Source organism: Toxorhynchites rutilus, chromosome 3 (genome assembly GCF_029784135.1).
Source record: "Toxorhynchites rutilus septentrionalis strain SRP chromosome 3, ASM2978413v1, whole genome shotgun sequence".
Classification (NCBI taxonomy): domain Eukaryota; kingdom Metazoa; phylum Arthropoda; class Insecta; order Diptera; family Culicidae; genus Toxorhynchites; species Toxorhynchites rutilus.
Window position 1 is genome coordinate 167,983,660 of NC_073746.1, and position 13,949 is coordinate 167,997,608.

Here is a 13,949-nt window from a genome sequence, read left to right on the forward strand (position 1 = left end):
ACGCGCTTCTTGGCCCCTCCAACAGCCTTTTTGAAATCTTCGAAATCCACTACTCGGTCGTTTCGCACGGCAGTTTCAACAGCAGCATGAAAACTGCCAGCGCCATGAACGTATGACCAGATTCGAAGTATTTCAATACAATCTCCTTAACGTCAACTTTATCGTCGTTCAATAGGAGAACAAGATGTAGGAAAAAGTTCCAGTACTTATACTAGGGATACTATATTACTATATACTACACACCGATGCCACTTGCTACGGCACCAATTATGTTTACTTTTTTATGCTATGACACTGTCGTTTTACGCATAGTTCTCAAATGTTACTTTTTAACAATTTTCACTTTTGCTTCATAAAAGAATATTTTTGCTTCATACAATAATCTTTTGGAAAAACACAAAACAAATTATGATTTGTTCCCGTTATTAAAAAAACAAAATCATGTTCAACTGTCCCATGTTGATATTCTACGCATAACTGTCCCACCATGCATTTTAAGCGTGGGAATCTCTTCACGTTTCATTAAACAATAGCTTAGTGCTTATAAAAAACCCGGTGTATTGCTAAACTGAAATGCTTGAAGCTTCTGCTAGACAAATGTGTTAGAAAACTTTGATTGCGTTTTTCTCAGTTGCTGATTTTGGAACATGGGACAACTATGCGTAGAACGGCAGAAATGACGTTCCCTATCGTTTAAGGGAGAAAGTTTCAAATTGTTTAGATAAATTAGGGGTAGATAACGTTATAATACCTATTCAAACTAATCAGTGGGCATGCCCTGTGGTTGTAGTTGTCAAGAAAAACAATGATAAAAAATTAGTAATTAACTGCAAAGTTTTTATTAACAAGGTGATTATAGTGAATGCCTATCCATTGTCATTGCTCAGGATATTTTTGCTAGATTAGCTGGAAGTAGCGTTTTGACGTAGGACTACGTCTTTCATTTCTATACCGGGGTGTAAAACCAAAGTTTCGAAAACGAAAGCGTTACGCCGGAGACCGAGATTTAATAGCTCCTAAACAACTGAACGAAATGGTATGATAAACACTTCATTCGAAAGATAAAATGTCTACGCGTTCTATACTTGTTACTTTTTGATCCAAAAACTTGTTTCAATAGTCTTAAAATTGCTTTCAAAACAGGCTATTGAAATCACCAATCGGTATATAAGCGAGCGCCGCTCGGAAATCCACTCAGTTCTAATTGAACAGCGATTGGAGCATGTTGTCGCTGTTGTGGTGAAGCTAATTTCGTTTATCATGAAAGCGCTGATGAACGGTGTCACCAAGAGCCTGTTTGTGCACCTAAGGCCAGAAGGGAATCCATCATGAGGAGAGTGATGCCAAAAACGGTTCCCCGGGAAGACATCGCTACACACACATACACGCGCGGAATTCTTTCCGTTTGGATGCCATTCAGCATCGAGAAAGTTCCGGAAAGATCTAATCATTTCTGGAAAATAATCTACCAGTTCCTCTGGGAATTTAAAAATACATTCATGTGAAAGGGTTTATTTTAATGTTTTCTAACCATATCACACAGCGATCAAACACATTTGATTTTGTAATTTTTCAACCAAGTGTAATTAGCAGGAAAGCTTCTGAAGATTATTCTTCCTCATCAATAGGATATTTCCGTATCCAATATTGTATGCGCCCGCAATCGATTATTGTTCAGTCGCCGAAAGTTCCGAGCTCAGAGAGTTCATTCCCCTCTAATTTGCCTTCCAAATTGCCATCGTAAACCACGCCTTCTCTCGATTCAATCACACACAAAAAGCATACTTAAGCGATTTTCTGGTGGTGAGATGCATTCATTTTTCGTGAGGACATCGACAAGACAACATCGTTGCTGAGGGTGCTGGACGGCGAAGGATCGAGATCTGCCCTGCAACGCAAGCAGTTTGTTTGAAACTGTGAGGGAGCACAGAGAAGCCGTCCTTCAGGAGAAGAGAAGGTGACCATCGAAGCAGCCGCTACACACACACATACACGCACGGAATTCTTTCTGTTTGGATGCCATTCAGCATCGAGAAAGATCCGGAAAATAATCTGCCAGTTCCTCTGGGAATTTAAAAATACGTTCATGTGAAAGAGTTTATTTGAATGTTTTCTATCCACAAAATATCCATATAATACATTTGGGTTTGTGATTTGGTAATCAAGTACAGTTAGCAGGAAAGCTTCTGACGATTATTCTTCAGAACAAGGTTTTTCGTATCCTATATTGGATGCATAAAACCCTGTGCCTCCAACGTAACGCTCTCGTTTTCGAAGTCCCCCAAATATTCATTTATTCATTCATTCAGAATGGATTTAGATTCAACTTCAAACAAATGATCTCTAAATTAACGATAGTCTTACGTCACCCTTGCGGTCATACCATAGATATAACCCACTTCCTGTTTTTTGAGCGTTAGATTTAGAGGGAGCGTATATACACATATCAATGTCTGAACACGCTCGAAAATGTATGGTGTTTAACGCAATTAAAGAATATTTTACATATAATAGACTGCTACAGCGCGCTTCCTCTAGTGCATCTATCTTCCAGCAAGTAATGGATCAGGTTTTGTATGACACTGAAAATTTTGTTGCTGCTTGTGATGTTTGTGCAAGTATGGCAATTGTTCCAAAGCAAAGCATTACTTCAAAGTGGATCCCTACTACGAGACCATTCAGTAGAATAAATATACATTATAGTAGTTTCAAGTTTTTGATAGAGCCTGGTATGCTGAACTTAAAAGATGATCTAATTAATCCTTTTCTATTTAAATATAGAAATTATAACATGTTTCCCTTCTAAAAGAATATTTAGTTATAAATCAATCATGTTGATCGATTTGATCAACCCAAAGAAAAATTATAAGCAATTGTCGGTACCTCATTCGCTTGATGATGCTTCTGAATCTGATAATAACAATCATCAACATGACCCTTTACATACGCAGATGCCTGTGGATAGCGTGTGGTACAAGCATAACATTCTGCATTTACGTGAAAAATGGATTAATACATCATTTTTAAAACAATTCTCTAAAAAGTTTTCACAGATCACGGTTGGAAACGAGACGACTGCTATCGTTCATCCAACGCAGGTCAGAGTCGTTAAGGACACACAAGGAACATTGGGTCGGCCCAGGCCGTCGTTGACATTGGTCGAAACTGGTTGGCCAATACCGAATACCTCTGAAACCGAGATGCCAACCGTGGAGGAAAGAAATGATGTTCGGCAAACGCCGTTTCGAAACGAGAATCAATCAACAGTAAATGGAAGCAGAAAGAGAAAGTATCAGCCTGAATCGGTAGTGCTAACTGGCCTATCAAGGCGTTCGAAGAAAGTGAAGAAGCCATGAATAGAGAAGAAAGTGAATATGAATATTTTTGAATTATTGTTCTTATTTCTGGATTTTTGTAAGGGGGAAGAGCTATTGTATATGGAATTACAATTTAGATTAGTTGAATTTTAGAGTGTATTCGAACATCTATTAAATGAGTATATTATATAGACACTTTAGATAACTTCAATTATTCGTGTGTTCAGCATTCGGCGGGATAAACATACTACTGTCAAAGTAGTTGTTGAAGTAAAGCTCTTTTCCGACTTCGACTCCCAAACAAGTCACACGCTGTTTTATTGTACTCCGAAGAATTTGATTCAGTATCGGAACACATTACCAAGTACACCCAGGTTTTTTAACGCGGTTTTTTTGCGCGGTTTTTTTACGAGTTTTTTTTACGCGGATTTTCCAATTAACGTACCCGCATAAAAAAAGACCAGTGCAATATCACATCTCCCCATCAGCTCACATTTTTCTCTTATGTTCCCTTAGAGCATATTACGGTAATTAGTGCTTGTAACGGAGCTTAGCGCTTATGAATGAAATCAGTGCCGCATCTTATCACGATTCTTACGTGGATTTTAGCTGTTGGGTACCGGTACGGCGGTACAGTGGGACGGGGTTTTTACGGACAGCGACTCGTGAATTTCCCTGTCTACATAGCTCTGGACGGTCCAACAGTGGTATTTACGTGGATTTTTTAATTAACGCAATTTTTTACGCGGATTTTCCCATTAACGCGGTTTTTTTACGAGGTACGAATCCCCCGCGTAAAAAAACCTGGGTGTAGTCTCGCGTGCTAAAGCCCGGTCTCATCGCTTGCGCATGAAAGAGTTGTGAGGAAGAAAAAATCGATACTAATCTCTTGAAAATAAAGCGAGCGCACAGGAAGTTTAAATCATTATTGAAATGGCATGTAGATGTGTAAAATAAGCTGGGCCTATTCACCTAGCGTTTTTATTGAAACGTAGTAAGAAACACACAACGTGTCGCACCATTAGACATGGTTTTGGTTGGAGTGGTCTGTTTTCCTGGGTTAATTCCACAAAAGTTACCATTTTGAGAGCAGCATGTGATGAGGATCTATTTTCTTCTGTAAACAAATCATTGTAAATTGTCATGCACCACTAACCACTTTTGGCCACAAACAATAAAGCAATTTCTATGACAATTAATCGTCGAAATTAAACAAAATATCTATTTACCATTCCTACTATGTGTGAACAATCGTCCAAACTGTTGATTTGCGAAGATAAAGTAAATGTCATGAGAAATTCCTTCAATACGATGGGCCTTAAATTATATAAGAATGGTTACCGAGAGAGCAACTTCTGTTTTTATTCATATTTTGAGATGCGACAGCTGTACTGAAGTACAAGTACATTAATACAACACTAATAGTCATATTACCAATAATGCAACTTTACCAACAGTTTCCATACATGCAAAGGTGAACAGAACACAGATTTTAAATTTAATCATTCATTTTTATTTTATTTTGTGGTTCACTTTGTTCATTCCTTAAGGTGGCCATACACTGTTTGCCCGGAGGTCAAATATTTGTTATTTTTTGACAGATAAGGTTTGATTTGATATTTGCACAAACACTATTTTGTTTGCCACTCTTCAATTTTCAACAGTACTAAACAATATCAAACACCGAACATGGAAAAAATCAACTGAAATATTCAAGGTAACCTAATCATGTACCGACAGGTTCGAAGAACAGACTGAAAAAATATTTTAGGCATCCAATAATTGAATATTTGCTTGTCGTGTTTTGTGTAGAATATATTTGATCAGTACGCGTTGACCAAATTTTATCTGTCAAAAAGAGTCAAATATTTGGCTTCGGTCAAACAGTGTATGAGCACCCTTAGAAGTATAAAAACTATTTGTTCAATGTTTACCAACAATTTAATCTGCGCCACACCCTTTGTTTGCAGCTAGGTTATGTTAAGTCTAGCGGCTCCGTGAAATATTAAATGAAATATGAGGATTTCGATGTCGATGACCGTCCGCGTGAAGCAAGGTCAAAAACATTCGAAGACGATGAATTGGAGGCACTTGAACCCAAGTTCCTTGCAATGGTTTGAAACCAAGGGACGCTGAGCGTCGTTTTGACGTAGGACTACGAACTTTTTTCTGTACTGGTTTAGGAGGCGGTCTGGCGTAGTGGTTGACATCTGTACCTCTCACGCTAAAGGTCACGAGTTCAATTCTCACTCCCTACATTCTTTCTTCGGAATGGAAGTAAGGCCTTGGTCCGAGTGACGAACCAGCCATAAGGTTGAAAGTCGATATAGCGTATGCGTGATAATGTTTAGCACCATTGAGCAATGTCCAAATTTAAAAAAATCACGCTTAACTTTTCAGGACCTATCTGTTTTGATCGATTCTCTTTATTGACTTTCTCTTTCAATAAATACGGTCTTGCAGACAGATTTTGCGCCAATTTAGCCAAATAGTTTGATTAACGAGGTTCCTTTCTACACTCTTGGTCAACGAACAGATCAAGAAACGCTAAAGTCGTAGAGTTATTAACGGTAGAGAATGTCGATGAAGAGAATCGATCAAAACAGATAAGCCCTATTGAAAAGTTAGGCCTGAAATCTCAAACTTTTCGAATTGTTTTTTTTTATGTTTTCAGAAGGGGGATGGTTCTGAGAGTCTTAAAGTATGTTAATCATCGATCGAGTTTCCTCTTCCTACAATTATGGCTTCCACACGCTTCCGGAAAGCTTCCTTAAAATGTAGTATTTTCCTCATTGAACGCACTGGATTTGCCCGAATCTTTCTTTTGATGGCAGCGATAACCCTTGGAATTCGGACGACCTGTGGTCACCTTCGCGGATAGTTTACTTTTCTTCTCTCGGTCTAATGCCCTTTTCACTTCCACGGTGATTGAAATGTCTTTTTGCGATATTTGCGCGTGGGGCAAATCACGAATACGCTGCTACTTTGTGTTGGTGCAACCGTCAAACTAAAGAAATCTGCTTCTTTTATTCGCAGTCTATTATGATATGAATTATAGCTTACGCGCATGCGAAGAAAACAAAAGTATTTTATGTACAGGTGAAACGGGGACCATATTTGTACGATGGTACAAATATTATCACGGTAATACGTTAATACAGATAAAAAATTCTGTACTGGTGTGTGAGTTCAATGTAACGAATGTGTTATATTTGGGGTGCAAGGTTTTGAGTGTTAATAGCTCTTTGCCTACTGAATGAAGTGGTATGATAATCACTTTATTCGAAAGACAAAAAGTCTTCGAGTGATGTTTGTTACTTATTGACTCAAAAACTTGTTTCAATAGCTCAAAAATTGCTTTGAAGGTAAACTGTTGAACTCACAACAAGCTCACTCATTGACGATGCATTTAAGATGGGAATACTTGTGCTCGAATGTATCTGCACACTGGAATGTGTTTCCCTAACATGAATGAAAAATCGAGGACCCTCGGGAAATCGTCATTGCAGATACGTGCAAGCCGTGGGTACTTTTGTAGTCGCTTACATTTGTGCTGAACGGAATGTGCTTTCCTAAACAAAATTGAGAAACCTGGGGAAATCGTCTTTGCAGATTAAATGTTGATGTCATTGGGCCTTGTTAGGGCTACCAAATAATTGTACTAAAGAGTACTTAGTTCTAAAATCTATATAATGTCCGTTCTCGTCGGCATTAGTTTAATAGTCCTACGTTAACAATGCGGTAGTGTCTTGATTCAATTTGCAATTCGGAAAATGTTTTCACAAAAATCTATACAGGGCACAAAAATGAAAACTGCAATAAATTAGATTTATTTGAGGATTTCGTAATGGTTAGAATCTCTTGAGTTCCAGGTTCGAAGCAAGATTTTAAACGGATTAGTCTTGTCGTGGATCACCGAAAACCAGTGACTCATCTATCGTTGGCTGGTATTTATTGCAGGTGGGAAAGTTGGGCGGCGGTTTCACAAAATTTTTATGCTCTCCGATCTGCAAAATAAGAACCATTCCAACGGCCGTATGCCACTCGTAGTGGCAGTGCATCAACCAGAACCCCGGGTTGTCAGCTCGGAAACGGAGTCTTGTGTAACCTTTGCTAGGGATCGATACCGTATCTTTGATGGGTGGGAATTTCTTCGAACGAATCTGATGAAACGTCCGATTCCTTGCGATACTGCGGGCTCGTTCGACAGTAATCGGGTTTTCTCTGTCCTGACCCATTTCCATCACGTACATTTGGTAGCCATGAAGGTGGAATGGATGGTTGAGTTCGTTGATGTCCGATGTCAGATCGAGGATGTACAGTTCGACCAATGAATGCAGCTCGATTTTCAGTCTATGGATACAGGTGCATGAAGGTTGATGCTGGCAGCGCGTAGAACGCGTTTGTTCATCGCAGAACATGCTGTCGTCTATTAGGTCTGTCTGTGTCATTAACGAGAATGGTGGGTACGTGAAGCTCAAATTGTTGATAGATCCTTGGAGCGTGATATTGTCTTTTACGTCTACAAATAATGTTTTGTTTTATTCTCTACATGTTAGTAAACCGAAAAACTAGCTTACTCATGAAATGCTCATATTTATTCACACCAAATGCATCCTCAAAGGTTAACGGATAGTTCTGAAATCCCAAAATAAATTGATGATCCGGTATGCCATTGACGACACTCTCGTCAGCATCGTGTGCTTCAAAATCTGTAATGCATACATCCGGCTTGGATGTACCACATGATGTGTTAGGATGGTTCGCATACTGGAAGTGTAATAAATGTGTATCAACGAAAATAGTCAGGAGCTACAACTGAACTTACAATTAGATCCTCAAATAGAGTTTCTAAATATTCAGGGGTCACTTCGTTTGGAAATGCGATGTATTCCTTTTGAACGGTCAGTGGTTTATACGAAAGGATAGCAAACTGTTCGATTTGTCTGCTGCTGCAAGGTCCGATCGCTCTCAGACGAATCCAGTAGTCGCCTGTGAAATTGGAAGGGAGTTGAATGATAATGCATATTTATATTGGGCCATTTCAAAAGTATCCCCATATTTTTCACTAGATGGTGTTGATGGGTATATGTACAGGGTGTCACCGTGAAAGTGATACACATATTTGAGTGCCTGCCGATGTAAACTCTGCCGTGCTCTGTTAATTAGCTCTGTTTGTGTTGATTGCGACACTTGTTTATAGTGCACTTGTGAATGATAAAGCCAGTGTTTCACTTTTTTCAGATGAAAATGGCAATGGATTCGAGTGGAGAACAAATCAAGATATTGTGTCTTGATGGAATGAGCAACATACAGTTCAGAAGGAAGTTATCTCATCTGAATTTGAGCACATTATTCGTGTACAGGACCATCGAACGATTCGAGGAAAATACATAAAATCATCAAGAAGGACCTTGAGGATAGAGCTTTCAAGAAATAGAAGATTCACGGATTATCTCGCAAAACTATTCAACACCTCTGAATGGCTCGCATCTTCTCCCGGTTTGAATCCGTTCCGTCCGCGAAACGAACGGAGAAGGGAAAATAACTCGCTTCGTTAGCCACGCCCTTTTTTTATTTCATCGCGGTGCACTTGCAAAAGTGTAAGGGTATAAAAACAGCCACCCGACCGCGCGGAGGCAAGTCGAATTTCAACCATCAAGCAATACACATCAAGTTCAGTAGCAGCAACAAGAAAATTCAATCCAATCGTCGAACCAGCAACAAGGAGCAAGTGTGCAACAGAAGCAGCAAACATATCATCGCAAAAGTGCGACAGCAAGAGTAGCAGCTAATTGGCAAGAACATCAGGCAGTATTGCATCGCCACGGAGTGGCGAAATAAGAATTGATAGCAGCAATTGCCAGCACCAGCAATGGTGGCTAGGTATCATTCCAAATCAATTACACATCATCTGTACAACAGTTGTGAATATCTTGTAAATTAGTATTAAACAGAGAAAATGAATACAGTGCAAATAGCTTTGAACACCATGCTTTCACTCTGCGCTACTCCAACCCGTATCCCATAAAAAGTTTTCTTAAACCATTGAGACTCTGAAAACCCTGAAGTTTGAATTGATTCCACCAATTCCCCGTACTCTCCCGACCTTGTGTCTTGCGATTTTTTTTCCTCTACTAGTGAGAAAGACCTTAAGGATAATCATTACAGTTCTGACAACAAGGTGATAGCAGCTATCCCGTCCTGGATTTCAGAAAAGTCAGATGAATTTATCAGTGATGGTATGAAAAAACTTGTTACACGTTGAGAGAAATGTGTAATGCTTGAAGGGTGACTATGTCGAAAAATAATGCATGTTTTGAAGGTTAAGATTTGTTTTTTACCCAACCTTGCTATTTGTTTTTGTTCGTTTTCTACAAGCCTGTATGTGCATTATTTATCAGCCTACACCCGTATGTTATTGAAAAAATCCTTCTGCGCATATGGTCGAATTTCAACAATGACGGAGTTATTATAAAACTATAAACAATTTTCCTAACTCTATGCTTAGTAACAGTCCGGCTGAAAAGATCATAAAGTTGACGTCTAGATGGCGCCTCTTGCAAAAATCTACTTGACTATCACAAAGCATCATCTTTCAACGGATACGCGTCAAAATTTGACAGAAATCGGTCGATTGGTTCGTGAGCTACAGCATTGAGAGTGAAGCAACTTTTGTTATTGTGAAAAAAAATTGGAAAAATCGGTGTTTCGTGTGTAATTGCATTAATTGGGCTTCGAATTGCTTCCGCATCCACCGTACTCTCGAAATCTGGCCCCCAGCGACTATTTTCTGTTCGCAGACCTGAAGAGAATACTCGCTGACAAGAAATTTAAGACCGATGATGAAGTGATTACCGAAACTGAGGCTTATTTTGATGAAAAACCAAAAGAGTACTATAAAAATGGTATCGAAAAGTTGCAAGATCGCTATAAACGCTGTATCGTCCTCGAAGGCAGTTATGTTGAACAATAAAATTAAATTTTGCCAAAAAATAGTTTTACTGTGTTATCTTATAAACTTTTCAGCCCAACTGTTAAGGTGGAAAACCAATTACTCGCGGTGGACTCGAGTTTAGAAGGGTGATATATTTTTTGAGGAAAAGGATGGGATATAAGAGAATTGTTACAATGTTGAGAACACACTCAATTCTTAAATCTATTCGTTTATCTATTGTATATTTACATTTCAACTTATTTTACTGTTTATAGCAAGGGGGCCAATTGCTCGCAATGGAAAAGAAGGGGGGGGGGTATAAGGATATAGAGACAATTACACAAGACGATCGATAGTTTTAAGGAAAACATATACAGGGTAACTGCGATATAATGTACATTTCACTTTCAAAATTGTACGTGGTATCGAATTGTACGTTATATCGAAGCATAATAATGTACTCAGAAACGTAGCATGTATTACTTTATTGTGTTGCTGTTTGGGTAAGGTTGATGAATAAATTCAACTAGAAGACGAAGCTAGCCTTTTCTATGATGTTTTCCTTCGTACTGTTGATTAAAGCTTGATTCATTTAGAATCCGGAATCACAAAACCATTTGTATTTCAGGATTGGTTAAAGGTACGAAACATGTTCTAGTATCAACATACAGATAATTTATTGTTCTTTCAGAAAAAAATATTTCAAAAATAATTCCTTTACACTTTGAAAATGTGTACGTTATATCGAGGTAAAATGAATGTAAATGTATGTGTGAATTTTATATCCAGTGACGTTAAATCGAAGGCACGTTATAACGAGGATACTTTATATCGAAGTTTCCCTGTATTTGGGACATGTAATCAAGGTCTAACCGAGCCAACACATTAGGCTGTCTTCCTCGGGCGCGAAGGGAGCTTTCTAAACTCGATCTGGCGACAAGATACACGGGTTGTTTTAAAAACTCGTTAATTGGAGAGCTTGTGAAGATTCTGGATGTTAGATAACTACATTCAGCATCTTTGGAAGACAATAAAACAGTTTATAAGCCCTCACACTCTTTTCGGGTGACTTTCGCCGGTTCCGTTCTCCCAAACTAAGTGAAAGTGGAAAATGTTTCTTTCGGTGCCCCTGTTTGTACCGCGGGTTTACCATTGCACCAATAGCGAAAAAAAACTTGGAAATTCTTTCACCCATTGTGGCAACAAGTTTCGTTGTGGAAGATACACCTCGCACGAATAAACAATGGCCACAAACGCAGAAACAAGGCAAAATAAACATGATTACTTATAGCAACCAAATTAACGCTACAATTTGTTCTTAGACACCCAACTCCTATCTTTTGAAAATTTCTCTATAATATGTTTCCAAACAAATCCTGGCGATTTCTAGTGAAGGATAATTAGCCTTAGAATTTGAAGTATCTAAAAAAACAAACAAAGCAGAAAAATAAATTAAAAAAGACAATTCTCTTGAAGGGAAAATATTATACAAAATGTATTAAGAAGGGACCCCTGTCTGGAAGGTCGAAAAATAATGAATTTTCGTGATTTTTTTTTCCAGATGTTAGGAATGAAGTCAAGTGTTCGGGTATTTTGGTTATTGTTAAAGTTATATTGGGTTGGGGAAAATGAAATGTCGTATATTGTCAATATCTGACAACACATAAACATATTTTGTGTTGTACTTATCGCATCGGGTCATTTTATACGGCTATTTAAAGACGACAATTCCGTGCTACAAGAGTCGTTTTGACAGTGTTGTGATTGTCCTTTTCAGTCTCAAGTTATAGCGCGTCAAAGATGGAGTCCACTAAGCAAGAAATTCTCCATATTTTACGTTTTTACTACCTGCGAGGTAAAACTGCCACGAAGGCGGTCGAAAAAATTCGTGTAGTTTATGGACTCGATACTGTAACGATTCGCACAGCACAGCGTAGGTTTGATCGATTTCGTTCTGGTGTAGTGGCTGTCGAAGGTTCACCCCGTACTGGTAGGCCAATCGTCGTGGAAACCGATAAAATTGTTGAAATTATCATCATAGACCGGCATATGAGCACTCGCTCGATTGGCCAGGAACTGGGTATAGACCATAAAACCGTTTGGAACCATTTGCAGAAGATTGGATTCCAAAAAAAGCTGGATGTATGGGTGCCACACGAATTGACGCAAAACAATCTTTTAGATCGAATCAACGCCTGCGATGCACTGCTGAAACGGAACGAACTCGACCCATTTTTGAAGAAGATGGTGACTGGTGATGACAGGTGGATTACTTACGACAACCTAAAGCGAAAAAAGTCGTGGTCGAATCGCATTGAGCCGGCTCAAATCATCGCCAAGCCCGGATTGACGGCCAGGAAGGTTTTGCTGTGTGTTTGGTGGGATTGGAAGGGAATCATCCCCTATAAGGGGGGGATAATGAAGTTGCCTTCTAAATGGCAACAAGTTTGCGCATATTTGAATTAAATTGGACGGTTTTAAGTATGTTAAATAAAGTGTCAAATTTCGATCAGAAATACGACATTTATTTTTCCCCAACCCTATATTTGTAGATGTATTTATCATAAAACCGAATAAAATTTACGAATAATGATCATTACGCTGTTGACAGCTGGATACCTTACTGGTGGTTTCGGTTCTGAAGCAACGGGGTGCCGCAGAACGATGAATATTTTGAAACTTTAGGACAATACCTAAAGCATTACATAGGGGTTTTTAAAAATTTCGAACATTGCCAAAATAGCGACCATTTTTGCTAAAAATGAGTTATTTTTCTTGACAAATCGCAGTTTATAAGTTCATAAAAAAATCTAAAAAATGAGATATTAAAGCGGCGATGTAAGTATTTAGATAGTTCATTTTCACATGCTGATGAAAAAAACTCAGCCAAATTGGTCGAGTAGAACCTGAGATATCGATACCACCAGCTGAAAAACATGGTTTCGCGAAAAACACGTTCAAAAATTCGCACAGTAATACTTAATATATCCCTTGAGGTGACCTCATACTTTCGGCTGTGACATTCTAACGAAATCAAATATCGAATAAATATCGGATAAATAGGAAGAACTATGGGTTGACGGAAGAATCGAAGCTGATGCATGTATTTGGTTCGACACTAGGTATCCGGTATTTACGGTTACTGAGCTAATCGTAGACGACGTTCATCTTGCTTGCCGGAACGTTAACAGTGAAACCGTGGTGAACGTATTCGCCAATTTTACCGCATCTCTCGGCTGAGATAGTTGTGAAGCAGGAAGTTGCCGTGTGGTAGTGTTTAATAAATTGATAAAGGGACATCGGCAGTTCCACGAATTATTAGGAAGGTTGTTCTATATGGGATCGAAGCATGTACGATACTAGAAGAACTAGAAGCTCTCGCAAGCACTTGAACCTCTAGAACGTCCGCATATGGAGATGTATAGAACAATGCACAATGGTCCAGGAGATGCGTTTAAGTGGAAATTAGCATTTAGAGCTCGACAGTTATTCTCTAGACAAAAACTGTCTTCGACAAAGTTGTTACATATGGTAGAGCGCTCATTTTCATGTTATCAAAAATAGGGTGACCAAAATTGTCGATGAAATAAAAAATATAACTCTTTTATCTTTATAGATAGAGGTAAACATAGTTAGACAATGTTGTAGTCCCAGTTATTTGAGACATCTTTGTAGAATAAAGTTTTTTTCTATCT

General features: G+C 38.6%; 1 protein-coding gene across 1 annotated transcript in view; it reads right to left on the minus strand.

Moving 5' to 3' along the window:
* Positions 1–7,159: 7,159 nt before the first annotated feature.
* Positions 7,160–13,949, minus strand: part of LOC129777944 (uncharacterized) — a 28,145-nt gene continuing 21,355 nt past the window's right edge. The window contains exons 3-5 of the mRNA XM_055784552.1: positions 8,146–8,309; positions 7,898–8,087; positions 7,160–7,839 (exon numbers count right to left, since the gene is read on the minus strand). Coding sequence (XP_055640527.1) covers positions 7,214–7,839; positions 7,898–8,087; positions 8,146–8,309 — 980 coding nt within the window. The 3' untranslated portion in view covers positions 7,160–7,213. The remainder of the gene's footprint in view (positions 7,840–7,897; positions 8,088–8,145; positions 8,310–13,949) is intronic.